General features: G+C 38.3%; 1 protein-coding gene across 4 annotated transcripts; it reads right to left on the bottom strand.

Moving 5' to 3' along the window:
- LOC131161805 (serine hydroxymethyltransferase 7-like) lies at window positions 1–20,893 on the bottom strand. Of its 4 annotated transcripts, none has more exons than XR_009138620.1 (4): window positions 20,082–20,882; window positions 10,466–11,340; window positions 7,751–7,852; window positions 1–750 (listed from the first exon to the last, which is right to left on the bottom strand). XR_009138620.1 is itself a non-coding variant. In XM_058117787.1 (4 exons), exons 2-4 carry the CDS (start codon window positions 18,133–18,135, stop codon window positions 374–376), a joined length of 507 nt encoding a protein of 168 aa, XP_057973770.1. In that variant the 5' UTR covers window positions 18,136–18,178; window positions 20,786–20,893; the 3' UTR covers window positions 1–373. The 4 variants fall into 4 exon arrangements, 3 of the variants coding, with proteins under 3 accessions (XP_057973770.1, XP_057973769.1, XP_057973768.1); XM_058117787.1 differs by lacking the exon at window positions 10,466–11,340 and adding an exon at window positions 18,108–18,178 and having other exon boundaries at window positions 20,786–20,893; XM_058117786.1 differs by lacking the exon at window positions 10,466–11,340 and adding an exon at window positions 18,108–18,178.
- Window positions 20,894–21,991: the final 1,098 nt, after the last annotated feature.

The following is a 21,991-nucleotide window of genomic DNA, read 5'->3' as shown; positions in this document are numbered from 1 at the left end:
TTAATCTAGAAGAGAGATGTGATATTAACTTCCTTTCTACTACACTACTGTTCTCATAGATGCGTTGACAAGGATACAGACCCTCGAGTATACACCAAAAGCTTTGGCAGTGCCCTCCAGGACATAGTGGAGAAAACACAACACTATAATCTTTACAAAATCAAGGAGATATAGACTGGTCGCTGGGTAGAGGATAATTGTATGTATCATGTCTAAAACAGCAACAGCTATATTTAATTTATAGAAGATGAATCGGAAACAGAAGGCATAAAAAAATGATGAGCAGTTTTACCATTTCACGCAGCAGCATGTCTCAGAAGCAAGATAAATGATGTTTTATTTACAGGTGTCGGGCACCTCCCTTTCAAAGTACTCAAATGTCAAATCTTGGCATTGCAAACTGGGAGGCAAATGTCTCAACCCTGTTTCGTAGCTCCACAATATCCTTACAGTTTCGGAGACCCTTGAGGAAATCTTTCTGTGATTTCTCATGTTCCCTTTGCACACCACTAGTACACTGAGCTGCCTTAACAAGAAAGTCAGCAATCGTCTCAAAATCAGCCTCTAGGAAACCTCTTCTTTTTTCTTTTTTCTTTTTTCTTTTTTCTTCTTTCTTTTTTCTTATGACATGGAAACTCCAGCCACCAACGAACCCTTTGGACCCCCTGGTATGGCACCAAACCCACGGGGTGGCAGCCTTCCCCCCTGGTTCGCCTCTAGGCAACCTCTTTGTTGTCATAGCAGGTGTACCTGAAAAGGGTATTGAGATATAAATAGTGCAGACGTCCTCAAAGCAATATTACAAACAATGCAACAGTCAAATTCAGCAATGTTTCAAGACCTAATGCTCCTTTTGCTCCAGACTTACATGTTGGAATTTAGAAGAACCAGAACATATATAAAGCAAATAAGGCTAGCATGCTGAAATAAGTGTGGTCATTAGGAAACCTTCTGAGGTTGGCCAAAAGATTGTTGTGCTTGGTAACATTAGCTTCATATTGGAATTTTTTTTATTAATTCTCTAAAAATGACAAAACATGGTTGCAATTCTTTTGAAAAAATGTATCACATTTTACATACAGAAACACATGCAGACACCCAGTTTTTACCCCCACAAACCACCAAATTGAACTGAAAATTCTGCAAATTGAGGGTTCAAGACAGTACTGATGCTGAAGCACCAAATTGTAAGGGTGGCTCTTTGGTAATTAACTAGTTAAATAGGAAGCCCAAGGGCAAATTTCATGCCCAAGTCAAGAAAATAAATGTAAAACTTCACCCTATCACCAAGATGAGCCCAAATCAAGGAATTTGGAGGTGAAAAGGGCCCATGCGGAGGGAGACAATGCGGAGCCTGAATCACAGAGCAGTGCCTGCCGTAGTGCCCGTAAATAGAGCCCAATGCCCACTGCAATAGTCTGTTTCCAAATGCCACTGCCTACTAGAACGAGCCCACCAGTGGTGCCACACTTGCACTCTTTGCCTCTTTGGCTCCTCTGTACACCACCTGAGCATCTTGATGAAGTTTAAAGAGATTCTAGGCCAATCCGGGCTGTTCGGCTGCCATGAGCTCCAAAGGAAATTTTTTACTTCCCATCAGCCTACAAATGAACCCCTAGAGAACTCCTTTGGTGGCATCTAGTATTGGTCTAATATAACTAAAAGAGCTAGAGATTTATCAGAGAAACGAGAGGAAAAGCTTATAAATAGAGTAAGGATCAGCATTCAAAGAATGAAGAGCAAGGAATCCCTTAAGCCTCTTCATACAAGGTTGCAACTCTTCCTCAAGAATAAAAGTAGCTCCAATAGCCTTACAATTCCTTTGATCAATTTTGCTTAAGATTATTTTATAAGATAAGAAGTATGCATAAAATTCTACCACGCATTTTTTCATATGCTTTAGTGATTGAACTTATAAGATTACAAGCAAACCTAGGATTAGAAAAATCTGTCATTCATACTCTAACAATGCTTGAATTGCCATCTGAATCATGAGTGCATCTTGAAATAATTTGGAAATGCATGTTGGACGAGCATAGTTACATTATTAATGGATTGTGTGCTCACATCATATGACAATGCGTGCATTTTGTGTGAGTGTGGGAGTATATGTGTGCCTGTGACTGTGCCTGTGCCTATGCCTGTTCTTGTGCCTGACCTATGTTCGGATCTCCCTCTTCACCAAGAACTATTATGTGCTTCATTCCTTATTCAAACATATTCAAACAAGGATAAGTAGGCAAATTGGAATTACATAGATCCATGGTTAAAAACCCAGTTAAACAATGTCTCAAGTTAACTTGAGTTTATTTATGGTCCATTTGGATTAAGAATTTTATTTGGGAAAAGGAAAGGAAAATAAAAAAGGAAATTCATTTTCCATCATATTCTCTCTATATCAAACTCTAGTAAAAATAAAAATTTTATTTTAATATGATTAAAAATTAAGAAAAATATCAAATGTTAATGTGTAAAATCAAATTTTTATTCACTAATTTCTTTTTCTTTTTTCTTTATCACTTTCCTTGATAATCAAACAAGAAAAAAAAAAAGGGATTCCTTTGAATTTTCCTTTTCTTTCCCCAATATTTTCCATGTTACAAATAGGACCTTACAATGCTTATTGTCACAGTCTAACTATTTTCACACCATTATTAAAAGGTCGTGCGGCACGAGATAAAGCACTCTTGTTTAACTAGTCAGCCTATCGTTTACCAACATTCATCCACGAAACATTTTCATTAGCATTCAATCAAATGGCAATGAAAACAGTAAGCATTCATGAAAGCAGTGGCAAGCAAGCAGTAAACATTGAATCTACACAATTCATTAACAACACCTCCGTTGACATCGTGTGTTTAGCGAGGGAGGCAAGTAGGCTAAACACGTTGACGATAGCTAGTGAGTTTTATAATGACTAATGAACACTCACCCTCTCCTAAAAAGATTTTTATGTAATTATCATCCTGATACTAGGAAACATCAAAGTAACCGAGGAGTCATACTACCTTATTTGGCATACAAATAAACTAATAGTAGAAAATAACCCTACACTAGTATTTACATGATGGAAATCCATTCCAAGCACACGAGACAAGCAGTCACAGGCAAGCATAATGCCCTGAACAAGGTTAGCTCGTGACATTCTCTCCCACTTATGTGGTCGACGTCTTCGTAGACTTTGGCGCTAAGTACACTCTAACTTTGTCCACGAACGGCTTCATATCTTCCACAAAAATCTAGCTGATTTCTTTGTCATCAAGGCATTTCCACTTCACTAGGAACTTCTGCCGCTTCTTCCTTGATGATGTGAACTTTTTGTCTGCAAGGATCTCTTCAACTTCACGTCTGTCAGTTTGCACTGTCTTCAACTCTGCTCTATTGGACTAACTTTTGCTCAGGTCATTGGTGTCGACGTTGAACGGCTTAAAGCAGCTGACATGAAACTGCGGTCTTCTCCCTTGATCTGCCCACTTCTTCATCTGCTTAGAAGCTTTCTCCAGATAGGCTCGAGCAAACTCTGCATTCTGTCTCCATTCTCTAGTGAAGATGTGCGCCCTGGGACTCTTTCGCCTATACGGCTCGCCCACTGTGTGAGGTAACAGCGGCTACTGGCCTGTAACAAGCTCAAAAGGGCTCTTGTGGGTTGTTGAGCTCCTTTGGGCATTGCTACAGAACGAAACCACATCAAGTAGTTGCACGTCATTTTTCTGGTTGTCGTTGACAAAATGGCGCAAGTACTCCTCTAGTAGCTCTCTGAATCTCTTCACTTGTCCGTCTATCTGTCGGTGATAACTCAAAGAGACGTCAAGATGTGACCTAAATATCCTAAAAAATTCTGTCAAGAAGTTGTCAGTGAACATTAAGTCTCGATCACAAATAATAACTTGGGGAACACCCCTAATGTTTCACAAAAGTCACAAGGAACAACTGTGTCGTCTCCTTTGCCAAACAGTACTTTGGTGTGCGGCCATGAAAATACCATACTTCTTCCGCTCCTCCTTGTCTTGTTGGCAAGTGAGACAAGTTTTGATATAATCAACCACATCATCCTGCGTGTGCGGCAGTCCCATCATTGGAGTCATTCTCCACAAATACCCCTCAACAAATTTCCTGCAATATCTAGTAAAGCCAAGAAAAGAATGCAACTCCTTCACTGTCGTGGGGCTCTTCCATTCTTGAATCATCCTTACCTTCTCCATACCCCTTCGGTACGACCTTGTTCAACCACATGACCAAGGAATTTGTTGCTCCGCTGAGCGAAAGAGAACTTCCCTTTCTTCACATACAAATTGTTTCCCCCCAGCCTGTCGAACACCTTCTATAAATGCTCTTCATGTTTCCTCTGAAATAACACCGATGCTCCCAACAGTGCTTTGGAAGGGCGAACACATCCTTCTTCCAATTCATCAAGTTGTTGCCCCAACTCTACTATCTCTAGAAGCGCCATCTGACATGGCCCTTTAGCAGGTGGTTTTACGCTTGATAACAACTCGATCCCATGTTCCACAGTCCGTCGTGAAGGCAAATTGTGAGGCAACTTATCTAGCAACACCTCCTTGTACTCATCCAACACCACTTGGATGGTCATAGGCTCCAGCTCTTGGCCTACTTCTTTGTCTACCATCATCATGGCTAGACGTGTCTACTCACCCTAACTCAATCCCTAATTGAGTTGTATGGCTGAAAGGACTTCCCTTCATCTCCTTTCGTTGCAACGACTTGCACCATGCACAAGTGATCTCCCATCAGACACAGGAAAACAGCCAAAGGCATCAGCACTGCCCTCGTCCCCCTTAGGAACTCCATTCCTAGAATGTTTGGAAAGTCATCCAATGGCACCGCTGTGAAATTCCCATGACCTTCCCACTGTCCAAGCTTAACAGTAACTTGCTTGGCTACTCCTAGAGTAGGCTGGGCTACAGAGTTAACTGCTTTCATGCGTCCTGTATCCTTTTCTAAGGATAAGTTGAGTCTCCATGCTTCCAATTGCGAAACAAAATTATGAGTAGCCCTCGTATCCACCATAGCGCGGGTACTCTTCCCATTGATCCTCAAATCCACAAACATTAACCCTTTTGCTCGTGTAACTTACGGTACTTTTACTTGCTTTTCCAATGCGCTCACCAGCCGCACTGAACCTACCCTTAGGGCATTATCCTCTTCCTCCTTGCTTTCCACCACTTTTCCCAAAGTGGAAGCTTGTATGGCATTGCGTAATCCCTTGTGTTGACACTCACTCACTCTGTGAGATCTACCACACAAGTAGCACGAAATTTTACTCTTCCCCTTTCCATTGAGTGTGTTGAACCCTTGAGACGATAAAGCTTCCTTTGAGGTTAATGATTTAAAGTCGGCTCCCCCACTCTTGGGTTTGCCTTTCTTGAAAGACTTTCCACTATTTCCCTCTCCGCCAAACCGTTTGGACGAAGCGATATCATCACCAGCGTAGTCAATCAAGCGTTCCGCAGCAGCTTGTGTAGTAGACAAGTCTTGAACTCTTTGCCTATGAAGTTCAGTTCTTGTCCATGGTTTCATCCCCTCAAGAAAATAAAACAACTTGTCCTTCTCCGACATATCCCGAATATCCGACATCAAAGTAGAAAATTGTTTCACATATTCCTTGATTGACCTCGTATGCTTAAGATCTCTCAGCTTTCTCCTTGCATTATACTCAACATTCTCAAGAAAGAATTGGGCCTTAAGCTCTCTCTTCAAGTTTGCCCAATTATCGATTACACAGCTTCCATTTTCAATATCTTTGTACTTGGTATGCCACCATAGTTTAGCATCACCAACCAAGTACATGGTTGTAGTATCAACCTTTGCCAGTTCTGAGGCCATCCTCACAGCGCGAAAGTACTGCTCCACATCAAACAAGAAGTTCTCTAACTCCTTGGCATCACGGGAACCCCTATACGTCCCGGGTTCTGGTACCTTGGTCTTGCTAACACTCGGAGTGTTGGAGTTCTCCAAAGTAAGAACCATCAGATTCACCTTTGCATCCAGATCAGTCATCCGCGACTGCAAAATTTCAACTATATGGAAAAAGTCCTTTGACATGTCGCCTATCAAACCTGCTTGATGCTTTTGCGATCCCATCACTTCATCAACAAGTTCTCTCATCTGGGCCACCTCCGCGGCCACAGTATTTGTTGTTGCCTCAACCTATGCTTCCAACACGCTGATCCTCTCAGCATTGTTTGGTGTCATGGTCACTTACCAAAGCTTTCCAAATGCCACAACAAAGGTAACTGAATTCTCGTAGCAATTGAGCATTGGCTCTAATACAAAGTGTCACGACTTTGGCTTTGATACCACGTGTCACGACTATTTTCACACCATTGTGAAAGGGTCATGCGGCGCTACATAAAGCACTCTTGTTTAACTAGCCAACCTATCATTTACCAACATTCATCCACGAAACACTTTCATTAGCATTCAATCAAATGGCATCGAAAACAGTAAGCATTCATGAAAGCAATGGCAAGCAAGCAGTAAACATTGAATCTACACAATTCATTAACAACACCTCTGTTAACATCGTGTGTTTAGCGAGGGAGGCAAGTAAGCTAAACACGTTGACAATAGCTAGTGAGTTTTACAATGATTGATGAATACTCACCCTCCCCTAAAGAGGTTTTTATGTAATTATCATCCTGACACTAGGAAACATCAAAGTGACCAAGGAGTCATACCGCCTTATTTGGCATACAAATAAACTACTAGCAGAAAATAACCCTACACTAGTATTTACATGATGGAAACCCATCCCAAGCACACGAGACAAGCGGTCACAGGCAAGCACAATGCCCTGAACAAGCTTAGCTCGTGACACTTGTACTTGCTATGCAGGAATTTACAATATTGATGCAAATTACTTTTCTACAATGCTTGGACTTGCTATGCAGGAATTTACAATATTGATGCAAATTCCTTTTCTACAATGCTTGGACTTGCTATGCAATTAGTAAGGTCCAAAGATTTTCCAATTGCCAAAAAAAAAAAAAAAAAAAAACACCAAAAGGACAAATTGGGGCACTTACTAGGTCCTTCCCAACACCTATAAAACTTCCTAATTTGTAACTTACTCCAAAATCCCAATCTTCCTTCTATGAATTCTTTAAAAGTCCAAGGTCACAAAATATAATTTTTTTACTTATTTTTACAAAAAAAAAAATAACATAGAAACCCCCCATTGTTTCATTTGATACCTAATATCTAAAGATGGCTGACTTAGAGTGGTGCCCCATGGGAATTCCTACCACTAACATACGCAATCAAGAGATAATGACCCACTAAGATTCCTACCACCTCAAAAAATAGGAGCCACCATGGGGCCAAGTGGGTAAGTTTCTATTTTTCAAGTTACTGGTGGTGGCATAAGGCTTTGACCCAAGGGTTAGCTTACATGATCTAATTTTTGGGAATAATGGCCTACTCATGCCTTGTGAAGCTTGAAAAGGAATCTAAAACTTATTTTCCACCCCAAAAGATCCACATTTTTCCAAAATTTCATTTTTCTTAACATAAAAGAATTTTCTAAAACTAAATTTCTATAAATTAAAAGTTATCTTTTTTTAAGTGGAAAGGGAGCTGGGATTCACTGTTTTGAAACATATTTCATATGGTCAGCTTTTCTAAAAAAAATAAAAATAATAATAATAAATCTAAATAGAAACAACACGCACCAAAACATTTCTCAAACACACCCTCTCGGCTTCAAATGAATATGACACTTATTACTTACCAATCCTTACCCCTCCACGGGAAATTGCACCTTTGTCTCCAAATATAGCACTTATGTTGATGGTGATGTAGCACATTTCACAGACCTTCTCATAGTTCTTGCCTGGATGAAGATACAATAATAAATGTATGCAGAAAGTGTAAAATAGGGGATCAAAGCATGAAGCCACCAATCTATAGAAAGATCAAATTTCATGCATCAAATTCCATGAACCAAGTTGCAGTCCAAAAAAAAATTAATAGAGCATAGTTATAAACTTATTTGAATATATTATATCAGTAAACTAAAGAAGAAAATTAACATTAAAATCAGCCTTTTACTGGAAACTAAAGCAGTCACATTACATTTTAATGATCCAACATGTTTCTTCACACTTCCACACTAACAAAGACCTTAGGCAACAACAGTAGGTGCCATATCCAGGTAATATCACTACACACTATTTTTTTTGTTATAGCAATAACATTACAAACTTTTGTGTCAAAATGCAGTATAGAATACAATCGATCAATTCAATTTCCACCAAACAATTCCCCAATAATACAACAAATTCAAGGATTGAAGATAGCTTACAAATATGCATAAAAAATTGCATGCTCTCCCGTGCCAAAATATTTATAATAAAGGCATAGAAATTTATGGGTAATTGATATGTCATTGATACGCACAAAAGCATGCATGCGTGAACGGACGAGTACGCAACATGATGCAATTGCATACACACACTTGCACACTGTATGTGCTGGCTGAAATTAACCAATAAAAAATTTATAAATTTAAAATGAAAAAGAATATGGCAGCAGACTGATACAATATTAACTTTAATCACCTTGTGCCTGCCTTCACAATTGCCAACATCACCAAGCTGCTAATGCCCCTCTCGCTATTCAATCCATCATTCACAACCATGCAAATAAATAACAATTTTTAAAAAAAATGCCCCCAAGTCCTCTCAAAGCCTTAACCGAGCCAACAAACCTATATTTAATGATATCCATACCACCTACTCATTTTCATATCAGTCAAAGCATTTGAACCAATCGAGGCTTTTCATCACCTTAACTTAGCCATGGTTCAACGTTGTTGCTTCAATTTGTGGGTAATTGTTGTTGTAGCAGGACTCTCCAAAGCTTCTCCATTACTATTACACTACACCATCTACAAAAACTACCTAGCCAATCACCAATAGTGAGTACATCATCAAGGTCATCCTCAATAGCCAAAATGCTCATTGTTGGAATCCCTTAGTCACCAAAATCTAACTTAGTATGACTAGGAGCATACAAAACCTTCTTCGATTTGAAGCCCTTCATCATCTACATCATCAAGTTCTTCGCACAGTCCTGCAGTTGCTTTCACCCCCTTACCATTTGACACACTTCACCATTGCTGTGCATCCTCACCACCACTGACAATAATTCCTTCCCACTGTAAGTGATCAGAGCTGCAGAGGGAGGGAATAGCAAACCCTAGCTGCTACTTGTGCAGCCCAACTTTCATTTGAACAAAAACACAGCCCTGCTTCATTTGAAGAATATGCTTTTAAAAGATCGAACTAGTTCATTTCAATCAGAACAAACTGGTCCAGTCGACCAAGCAGCCCCAAATTGGACCGGACTAGACCCAACCCAACCTAACTGAACCAATTTCCAAATCGACAAGGCAACCCAAAAAAACGATGACTAAGGACCGATTTGAACTGATTGCTCACAAAGTAATTGAAATGTATGACTGGAAGGAAAGAGCGAAAAAGCAAAATCCAAGAATCAACCTCTCATGGGCCATTTGGTATCACAGTCAAGATTTGACCTCTGAGACCATTGATGAGTTTAGCCTTCATGACTTTCAGCAGAGTTCGCAAAATGGAGCTGAGCTAAAATAAGTCAGGGTCTAAATTCAACAAAATCTTGAAAATTTTATGCAGCTGCTACCTCCTTAAGACTGTTATGAAGACAAGGATTTGAGTTTGGAACAATAGAGAAACAAAAGTTACAAGCAGTTTTAAAATACACAAAAGACAGAGCAGTACTGGACCAAATACAGGAGATGAAGATGAAAAAAGAGGAAAAATATGACAACATCAACAAATCATTCCAAAAAACCCCTGGGTCTCACACATAAGGTTAGGATTTCATCACAAAGTGAATAAAATCAATTACTAAAATTAGTATTACAAAATCCTCCATGGGCCACTATTAAATTTTCCACTTACTAACAACATTAATAATAAGCCCAAAAATTAGGAAAGGACCCATGGGCCACTACTGGAGTCGAGACACACAACATATAGCACTACAAAATTTTCCATGGGAGATAGGAGGGAATAGACCTGCCTACAAAATTTAAGGAAATGCATCCAAGACCATATAAATAACTTAGACAATTTTTTTAGATGCAAAAAAAGAAGTGCACGAGTATACATCAAATATGGTTCAAAATTATTCAAAGGGATGGTGCAACTATCAGACAAGGATTTGGTTCAAATTAAATTAAGGGATAGTGTAACTATCAGACAAGGGGAGAACTAATCATTCATTTTTCATCATCAATAACTTTAATTGATTTTAGTAAGCCCATCTCATCTATCGCCAACTATGGCAGTTTCATCTGCCAAATAGAAGAACAATAATAATTAAAAATCATATAGTCGACTTTACAAAATAATAGTAGTAAATTTTAGTGATAAATGGACATAAAACAATAAAAATAAAATACCTGATCCATAATTTTGATGTAGTCAAGCTTTAAGTCTCACTACTTTGGGTTGGCTACATGAATCCTTGTCTGCCATTCCACACACACTACGGCAACATCCTCCAAAAGGTAGATTGCTGTCAAATCCCTACTCAATATCCCTCCACCTCACCCTCCTCCTGCAACTATCAACAGCTCACTAGTCAATCCTCATCGGTGCAATATTTGGCCCATATTGCAACAGCTCAAACCATAGAATTTCCTTTATTGCTCCCCCATTTAATTTATCTTTTAGAGTTATATCCCTCATCCACCTTAATGGTTAAGGATTCATATTGTTGGGATCAGACAAGTTTTACGAAATCCTCCTCCTTCACCTAGACTTGGGACTGCAAGTGGAATGAATTATGACACTAGGTGCAACACAGGCGGAGTTCCATTGATTCTAAATGAAAGATAAATTATCGTTTACCTAGACAAAAATAAATAAATGTCAAGCCTAGAGCTGTCAGATCCCATAACAACAGATGGTTGTCTGTACCACCAGTCACCAATCTGCATTTCCTCCTCAGCAAAGCAGATGCTAAAGACTGAGCATTTTTCTTCACCTGTTGTATGTAAACTTTGTATTCCGGGGTAGCCACTTGTTTTAGTGCTATAGAAAGGGCAGCAACGTGATTATTGTGAGGCCCACCTTGCAATGATGGAAAAACAGCAAAGTTTATCTTTTTCTCAAAATCATACTGGTTACTATCATCTCCATGACCAAGAAGCATGCCTCGCCTCCTTAAATTTGCACCTTTTCTATTAAAAATAATACCTCTTCTTGGACCTCGAAGACCTTTATTAGTAGTTGAGGTAACAAAGTCACAGAAATCAAATGGTCTTGCACATTCCTACGAAAGAGAACCAACAACAGTAATTGTTAATGGTATTGTTACATCTGAGTGAAACCAAGTGGCTTTGCTTTTCGGCCAGAGCAAAAATAATTTTAAGAATGTTTTTTAAGGAAATATAAATAAAAAGAAAGGAAGAAAATAGGAAGAGGAGGAGGATAGAAGCTCATGCTGACACATGAATGCTTAAATAGGAAATGTAGGATAAATTTTGAAAGCTAAAAATAGATCATTTGAGCTAAAAATTTCTTGACAAATTAACAACAACTCAACACCTTAATGCAGTGAATACAGATGATGATCAAAAACTCAATGAATAAAAGTTAATGGCTAAAACTGGTTATTATGCTGCCACAAGAAATGGTGCTAACTCAATGTAATTGGGGGTGGAATGGAATGAAAAATTATACGGTGAATATGTAAATTATAAATTCCAATTACATTCCATTCTTGCATACCAACCAAATATGCAACTATTATGAAGATAATTGCCTCAAAAATCATCATCGTCATCTAAGATGAAAGTCAAAGTTGTCCAGCCATGACATAGAAAATCAATTAGTCCCACAATTTGCATGGAACAAAAAGGAAATATTCTCTTCTTGAAGAATCACATACATAAATGGTAGCTGTGTCATACATTAATTGGCATAGGACCCTAGCTGTATGTCAAACACTTGTTTGGAGACTCACCTTTTTTCCATTTTCCTTTTTAAACAAACCAAACTTATTACATATTTATTACCTCCTAAACTATTTGTTCTGCATGCCTATTATAAACACATTAATAGCACTAGAACAGATTAGTGCTATACACACGTATACCCATGTTCCTCCATGTCTAATTCTGGAAGTTGCGCTGTTCAACACCTCAAATCATCAGCAAATTAAATAGCATTTCACACTTAACAATCATAAAATATTTTGTAGTAACGTCATAATGATGGAACAAGTTCCATCCAATAACCCTATTTCTCAATTTCAAGAAACTAAAGGCCCATCCCCGAGACAGCAATTGCAATAAAGATCCTAAAGGCTAGGTAAAAAGAAAATTGATATCTTCATTTGTCATGCAGTGTATTGTGTTGTCGTCCACCAACTGCAGTATTTTATTTCCTGGAGCTCTTCAAATGTACAGCCCTTGCCCTAAATTGATGTGTCCAAACCCTCCAATTGCACCCTTAACAGTTTTAGATGCTACCAAAAAATTAAATTACTCAGAATTGACAACTTTTAAGTAGCACATAGGGATGAAATCAATTTAAGGAATGGATATTATTACACTTATCAAAAAAAAAAAAAAAAGGATAGCATTATAGACTTTCTATCTTTGTTTTTTCTATCCGATAACATATTAGGAAAAAGCACAAATTTTTTTAATCAATCCAATAAAAAAATTAAAAAAATAATAAAAAAAAAAAGCAGCCCAGTGCACAAAGCTCCCGCATATGCGAGGGTCTAGGGAAGGGACGGACCACAATGGGTTTATAGTACGCAGCCTTACCATAGACCCATTGTGGTCCGCCCCCCCCCCCCCCCCCCAAAAAAAAAAAATAATAATAAAATTTTCAAAGATAAACCACCAAACCATTCCAATATTTTCTTCAAACCATTGAATATATTACTATAAATAACATAAAATGCCAAGCATTGGTGAGGTATAGAGGCATAGAAGATCCATTTAAATTATGATATTAGACCAGCATCAAGCATGCCATTTGACACTGTTTATATTTAGTGTATGGATCACTTTCATCTTGAATGAGAAACAAGTCTTATAGATGATCTAACAAAATATCGTGGAGACTTCTTATTTCATTCCCAATCATAGTTGTCAAATCGAGATTCAAATCAAGAAACAAAATTCCAATTTTGGGAATCGAGAATCGAATCGAATCATAAGATTCGGTACAAATTTCCAAAATTGGTTCTAAATGATATGCATATATTGATGTACAAACAAATAGTAAAATAGTAGAATATATTTAAATTTTTCCAATATAAAAATCATATTTCATGCATATGCTTTTAGTAAGAAAATGAAAAGTAAGGTAACAAGTCAAGAAATGTTAATTAAAAAAATGAAATCGAGCTGTTTAAGGGAAAGAAATCAAGAAAAAATAGTAAAAAACTGAACTTTTGGTGTTTATCAGCAATTAAATAAATATTTCATGCATATTGTTTCTCAAATTAAGAATAAAAAATAAATTAACTTAAAAAAAGATAATAATTGAACAACCTAATTAAAATACCCAGTTTCGCATTTTAGCAACGCAACAAAACATGAGTACCGCCTTAGCAAAGTGTTCTGCCCCGTCTTCTCAATGGTAGAAAACTATGCTCTTCCAAGAGTGAAGAATGGTTTTGTGAAGGCAATATAAGACCAAAAATTCTATTTTCTCCTCTTTTTTAGCACAAAAAAGACACAGATAAAGAATGAAGGTAATTGTTTAAAAATAAAAGAAAACGAAATGAGGTTTTGAACCAATCTTATCTATCAGGATATAATAGACCTAGAATCGTGTGAATCGATAGATTCGGATCGATTCGTCATATTTGCAAGATGAATCGATAGATTTGGCAATGATTCAATTGTTTCTAGATTCGCTGGTAAGATTCGAATCGATTTGGTCTGGAATTGATACAAATCATATGAATCGAATCGTTAATCATACGATTCTAACTATGTTCCCAATGATAAGCATGTGCCAAGTTAAAATAGAGGAGCATGAATCAAGTAAACTCAAAAAAACGAGACCAGGGGTAAAAACGCAGGATGGCAATGACTCAAATGAATAGCACATAGAACAAACAACAGCAACAACAATAGCAATATAAAAATATCTTATGGCCCAGCAAACCCCTATTGTATAGTATATTGTGTTTTCTAATTTTAAACTCTGAAAAGAAAGCTTTCAATGCATGCAGAAACCTTAACTTAAATAACCAAATGAGAGTATAATATAACCAGAAGTATTCACACCTTAGCAGCAACCAGCCCGCTGATATGAGCCAAGTCGCACATTAGAAAGAGTCCACATCTATCAGCAATAATCCTTAACTTAGCATAATCCCATTCTCGGGGTCGGGGGTAAGAATTTCCCCCGCAAATGAGGAGCTTGGGTCTGAAATCAACAGCCTTCTCCTCGAGCTTATCATAATCAATGTATCTTGTTTGTGGTTTCACTTTATACGGGAAAGTCTCAAAGAATATTGAGGCAGAAGAAACCTTCTTCCCGTTAGGAGTACAGTACCCATGACTCAAATGCCCTCCTGACGGAGAATCCAGACCCATATTCCGATCCTTTGGAAGCAAAAGACCAATGTACACTGCAAAGTTCGTGGATCTACAGGAGTATGGTTGAACATTAACCCCCCCCCCCCCCCCAAAATTTATCATAATCAAGATAAAAAGCATCCAATGTGAACTCACAACAAAGCAATTCAATTTTATCAATATATAAAAGATTTCACGGGAGAGAGAATCTAAATAAACTTTGAATTTTATTATCTTGAAAAATTACAATGAATCATACCAACTACTCTCTTACATACAATCAGTTAATCTACTTATATACAGAAACTGATTAACTAACTAATAACAACCTTCCTAAAGAAAATGAACAACTACAAAGAAAAATAACTAACATCAGCAACATCTGTTGCTTTATTAGTTTCTCCACACAACTTCTTTATAACCTCACATGGCTTATCAATTTTAACACCCCCCCTCAAGAGCAAAGCTCTTGCATGCTGATCTTCCTTCACATAATCTGGATATTCAATCTTAGGGGCAAATATGTTGATCAACCCCAACTTCTTGATTAATCTGATATGATTATCCACACCAAGTGCCTTAGAAAAGACATCTGCCAATTGATTCCTGGAAACAACATGAAATGTTTTGATAGTACCATCAAGAACTCTATTTCTCACAATATGACAATCTGCCTCTATGTGTTTTGATCTCTCATGAAACACAGGATTTGCAGCAATATGCAAAGCTACCTGGTTGTCATAGTACATTAGAACTAACTTATCATGCTTCACTTGAAGATCTCTCAATAGATACAATAACCAAGTTACTTCATAGGTAGTACTTGCCATTGCCCTATATTCAGCTTTAGCCAAAGACCTTGACACCATTGACTACTTCTTTGATCTCCGTGAAATTAAGGCATTTCCAAGGAAAATACAATAACCAGTTAAAGATTTTCTAGTGTCTAGACATCCTGCCCAGTCAGCATCACAATAGGTTTTCAATTGTAAATCTGAATTACTGGGTAAAAATACCCCTTGCCCTGATGTTCCCTTGATATATTGCAATATTCCAATAGCTACCTGCATGTGTGGAAGCCTTGGTTTAGCCAAAAACTGACTTATAATCTACTTATTGCATATGTCAAATCAAGTCTGCTCAAGGTTAAGTACATCAGTTTGCCTATGAGTCTTCTGTACTTACTCGAATCTGACAACAAATCTCCACAATCCTTGGACAACTTCAACTGCTGCTCCATGGGAGAGTTAGCAGGCTTGCATCCCATCATGCCTGTTTCTTTCAATATATCAAGAGCAAACTTCTTTTGATTCAAGCAAATAACCTTCTCACTTCTAGCAATCTCAAGCCCCGAGAAGTATTTAAGTGAACCAAGATCCCTAACTCCAAATTTGGCATCTAAAACGGACTTCAAACCAGCAACACAGTCTGAATCATTTCCTGTGATGACCATGTCATCCACATATACTAACAAAGCTGTAAACAAAGAACCTTTCACATGCATAAACAAGGAGTGATCAGCAGTAGATTTAATGAAACCAAGTTGTTTAATAGTGGTGGAAAGTTTAGTGTACCATTGTCTAGAGGCTTGGCTTAAACCATAAAGAGATTTGAGTAACTTACAAACAACAAGAGAAGAGGAAGTAGGTGTTAAGGAACTTCCCCCCTTACTGTGATAACCAGGAGGCAGAGACATATATACTTCCTCATCTAAATCCCCATGCAGAAAAGCATTGTTGATGTCCAATTGATGAAGAGGTCAAGCTTTGGCAGGTGCTAATGCAATCAAGACTCTAACAATGACTATTTTGGCTACTGGAGAGAAGGTTTCAAGAAAATCTAGACCTTCTCTTTGAGTGTAACCCTTTGCAACCAGTCTTGCCTTGTATCTTTCAATTGAACCATCAAAATTCAACTTAATCCGATATACCCACTTACATCCAATGGGTCATTTACCAAGTGGCAAAGTATAGAGCTCCCAAGTGTGAGTTTTCCCAAGTGCCTGAATCTCCTTGTCCATTGCCTCTCTCCAAAGAGGATCTTTAACTGCTTGAGAGAAAAACTGAGGTTCTTGAGGAGAAGAACCGACTGCCATCAAGTAGGATTGATAACTTGGTTCCAAATGTGAGTAAGTAAGGCATTGAGCTACATCATAAGGTGCACCTGGAATGTGAGTAACAATACAAGAATAATCCTGTAAGTAAAGAGGTTGTTTGGTGTGTCTGGTTGATTTTCTGAGAGGTGTCGATGATGGTTCTGCTACTGTTGTAGAAACTGGTGCTGTTGGAATAATACTAGGAACTATATGTTTGGGTAAAGAAGGAACCAAAGAATCAGTAGAAGCATGAATATTAGGAGAAGTAACAAAAGGAATGACAGAAGAAGAAGAAGGATTAGAATTAGAAGATGCAACCTACTGAAACAGAATCATTAATTGGAGTTGAACAAGGAATATGATTTTCAAGAATGCAAATGGGAGTAACAAATGAGTCATTACCTGAACTGGAAGTTGCAAGGCCATCAACTTCAGAACTAAAAGGAAAAAGATCTAAAAAAGACTCATTATTACCAGCGAAAGGGAAAATTTCTTCATGAAAACACCACATCTCTGGAAATGAAAATAGAATGCGTAGATATATCAAGGACTTTGTAACCTTTCACACCAAAAGGATATCCTAGAAACACACATTTCCTAGCTCTAGCAGTAAACTTAGACCTATTATGAGCTAAACTAGATGCAAAACAAAGACATCCAAAAACCCTTAGGTGATCGCAAGAAGGAGCATGACCATAAAGCACTTCATAAGGGGTTTTATGAGACAAAACTGAAGTTGGGATTCTATTAATCAAATAAACTATTGTTAAGACACAATGTCCCCAAAGGAATAAAGGCAAGTGAGAATGGAACAAAAGGGATCTTGCAACATTTAAGACATGTTGATGCTTCCTCTCTACGATTGCATTCTGTTGAGGAGTTTTAACATAGCTTAATTGATGTAAAATCCCCTTTTGGGCAAAAAAATTGCTCATAATAAACTCTGTTCCATTATCAGTCCTTATAACCTTCACTTTTCTAGAAAATTGAGTCTCAACCATATTACAAAATTGTTCCAAAACAAATTGTGTTTGAGACTTGTGTTTTAGCAAGTAAGCCCATGTAGATCTAGAACAATCATCTACAATGGTTAAGAAATATTTGCATGAATCAATGGTAGAAACAGAAAAAGGACCCCACAAGTCACAATGTATCAAATCAAAGCAATTTTCAAAAATATGAGAACTTTTATTAAAAGGTAACCTCTTTTGTTTTGCAATAGGACAAATATCACAAAGAAAGTCTTTATTTGAATCAAAAAGAGGTACATTATTGGACTTAATCAAAACCAATTTGGCATTTGATAAGTGTCCCAACCTGAAATGCCATACATGTGACTGTGGCTTATTAACTGAAAAAACTGAAGAAACTGAAGAAGAAGAAGAAGAAACAAACTTGCTTTCTTCCAACAGGTAGAGCCCATTGCACTCTTTACCCGGACTAATCGTGCTCCAACAAGCAAGGTCCTGGATCAAACAAAAATTTCCAAAGAAAATAAGGCAACAAAGAAGTGATTTAGCAAGTTGACTAACAGATATGAGATTAAAGCTGAAAGAAGGAACACAAAGAACATTGTACAAGATAAGGGTTTTAGTGATTTGGACAGTCCCAATGTGTGTGACCAAAGCAATTTCTCCATTGGGTAGATTCACATGAGTATTCAAAGTGGTTGTGATATGTGTGAAACAGGTAATTGAATGTACCATGTGGTCAGTAGCCCCTGTATCTATGACCCAATCAATGGATCCAAAACAAGTTCTATTAACCAATTTGGCTAAGAAAATAGAGTGTGTCAAATTGGGAGTAAAGAAATGATTAGACATAAAACCTGACATGGTTTCAAGATAGTTATTATGTGCTTGAGGTTGGGAAGAATTGACTATCACAACAGCAGCACCATGAACACCAGCAGATCCAGAGATCAATCTACACAAACCATTACCAACACTCACATTAGCAACATGATGATTGTCACTAGGAGTCGATCCTGTATTGAGAAAAGCCAACAACATTGAGCCTTGGTGATAGGACATTGAATCTGACTTTGGGAAAAATTGTCAACCATAGTTCCTTGAGTGCAAGAAACTTGGTTTGCACTTGATCTCCCTTTTGGCTTGTAACCAGGTGGGTATCCGTATAACTTGAAGCACTTATCAATAGTATGCCCAAGCATATTACAATGAGTGCACATAGGTTTCTCTTTCTTGTTGTTTCCTTTGTTCCATCCTGAATAACCAGAGTTGTTTCCCTGAGTTTGCATACATTGCCACAGTATCAGGTTTAGCAGTATAGGATCCTCCATGTCCAGCATTCTTGTGAGATTCTTCTTGAAGGACTAATGCATAAACCTTGTTAATTGAAGGGAGAAGCTCATACATCAGAATTAGAGTCCTAATGGTTTCAAAATTTTCATTCAATCCCATAAGGAACCTCATGACATATGCTTTGTCATGATTAGTACTTAGGGTTTTATTTGCACCACATGTACACTCTGCTAATGGTTCTAGATTTAGCAATTGATCCCATAACCTTTTGAATTTCGTAAAATACTCAATTACTGACATCTTATTTTGAGTAATATAACAAAGCTCCTTTTGAAGATTGTATATTTTGGGACCATTACCTTGAGAGAAGAGATTTTGCAATTCCAGCCACATCTCTCTAGCAGTTTGACAATACATCACACTGCCATACACATCTGCGTGCATTGAATTGATCAACAAAAAAATTACCATCGTGTTGCAGCTTAGCCAATCTTCATAGAGACGAGATTCTGGATCAGGTATAGCAATTTTTCCATTGATAAAACTTATTTTCTTCTTGGCGGTGAGAGCTAGAATCATGGCTCTTGACCAAGAGTGATAGTTTTTCATGCCAAGCAGTGGTTGTGTAACCAAGATGCTACCTAGATTTTCATTTGAATTAAGGAAAAATGGATTTGAGAGATTAGAAGAGGATGGATCGAATTGGTTGCTTGAATCTGGGGACGCCATGGATGTATCTTCAAGCTCTGAATTCGACTACACGAATGGAGAAGAATCAGAAGAAGCCATGAATTCGACTGCTCAAAGAAGCGGCGGCAGATAGCTCCGATACCATATAAAAGATTTCACGGGAGAGAGAATCTAAATAAACTTTGAATTTTATTATATTGAAAAATTACAATGAATCATACCAGCTACTCTCTTAAATACAATCAGTTAATCTACTTATATACAAAAACTGATTAACTAACTAATAGCAACCTTCCTAAAGAAAATGAACAACTACAAAGAAAAATAACTAACATCAGCAACATCTGTTGCTTTATTAGTTTCTCCACACAACTGCTTTATATCCTCACATGGCTTATCAATTTTAACAGTTTACCTCCATAGTATCTAGCACCGGGCATTCCCTCTGAGTACTTGTTAGTTAAATGGCTTCCTAAAGCTTCCATCGCTGCTTCTCTACAAACAAAATTCTCCGAAGCTATCAATTCAATCCCTTTGAACTGTCTGTCCTCCTTTTCCATAATCTCGTGAATCTCTGGGTCTGCCACAGAAAGGGGTTGATTTCCCCACGCATGCACAGCGACTCGTCTTGCCTCGAGGCCATCTTCAACCAAGGCCCGCTTCGAAGGACTCGAAGGCGGTAAAGATCGCCCATCTCTGTTCCTCTTTAAGCACAGAGAATGCCCCAAAAGAGAAAATTATTCATCTCCCTGCTCTTCCTTACCCGCTTTTAAATTGGATCGGGCACCATCTAAGGGTGAGGCGGCGACACATGCGAGCGAAACCCTAGAGAGAGGCCCGATTAAGCATGCGATAACTCCATAACCAACATCTCCACACCACAAGAGAAACAAATGCCGCTTTTTGTATGAAAATTAAGAGAATTTAAATACTACGGGTAGGAATAAAAGCAACAAAAACAGCGACAACAGCGTCTGAAGCAGCTGCAACGGAAGTAACGAAATCGAGGAGAGATTGAAGAAGTTTGACCATCCATGAGAGTTGGAGAAACCCTAACAAAAACAGAGAGAGAGAGAGAGAGAGAGAGAGAGAGAGAGAGAGAGATAGAGAGAATCTCACGACAGCGCTTTCCCGACTTAGGGAAGCGGGGGGTTGAGGTAATGGCAGCGCCAAAAGCTCCAGGCGGGAACCGGGAACCGGGAACGGCCGCTATAGTTTCATTTTTACGGATACATAGGTAAGTAGACGTTACGACTTAAGAATTTTTTAAAATTTTAACTTTGTTTTTTAATAAAATATTAAATAATAGGTTGATTGGGAAAATATTTCGTGGCAAACAAATCTTGTTGACCACCCAATGAGATTTGCATGGCACATATTTTGATGGATTCATTATGTACCCTCTTCCCTACCCCGTCCTTCTGATCTCGCCATTATCTCAATTTTTCTCGGCATCCAGTGGTTCTCCAACTACGAGTCCGTTGTGGAAGCCGTCGAGCAGACTAATTTGGTCCTCCGACTCCTCCTGGCCACATCGGTGGTGTTGATCCTCCTCATCCGGTGGCTGTTTCAATAGAGCCCGCTAGCTTCTTCGGGTACTCTCCTCATGATCGCCGCCGCTGTACCCACCTCGACCAACCGAAGGGGAGCTTGCTATGGGGAGTGGCCGCCCTACGACCACCGCCGCCGTACCCACCACCGTCTTGGTGTTTGAATTTTTGGGAGTTTCATGAAATTAACATTTAAAGGTCTCGTGCATGCATGACTAAAAATTCCATGCATGCATCTCTCTCTTTCTCTCTCTGAGGATGGACCACAGGCAAGCAGCGCAACACCACACAGCTTGAACTAAACTTGGTTTAGTCTCCGTTTGTTTGCTAAGAAACTAGACGAGAGTGAAGTCAGTTGGAGTAGATCTTTGGAGTCGTCGCCACCATCGCTGCATCATAGCCTCTACAATCAACCTCTACGAACTCTTTGCAATTGATTTGAACGGCATGACTCTGTTTTCTAATAACAGATCCTTAACTTTCGATTCTCCGAAACGTCATCATTTGCTTCGTCTCTGTCACCTCAAGCGTCGTCGAATTTGCCGAAGAAGAAGGAAGCAGAAGGAATATTCCAGCGGGACTCCAGGAGGTGTCTAAGCAGGTGAGAAATTACTATTTGTAATTTCTCCAAATTGAGGATCACTTTGGTTTCAGAAACCAACAAACTGACACATTCTCACCAATTTTTTTTGTTAAATCTAGCTATAAAATGGAATATGGAGAAATAACTCCCCAGGGAATAATTGAGATATATTCTAAATTGCAAACTAGTTTT

The sequence above is a fragment of the Malania oleifera genome, chromosome 8, assembly GCF_029873635.1.
Source record: "Malania oleifera isolate guangnan ecotype guangnan chromosome 8, ASM2987363v1, whole genome shotgun sequence".
Lineage (NCBI taxonomy): Eukaryota > Viridiplantae > Streptophyta > Magnoliopsida > Santalales > Ximeniaceae > Malania > Malania oleifera.
This window is presented reverse-complemented; position numbering and strand designations above follow the sequence as displayed.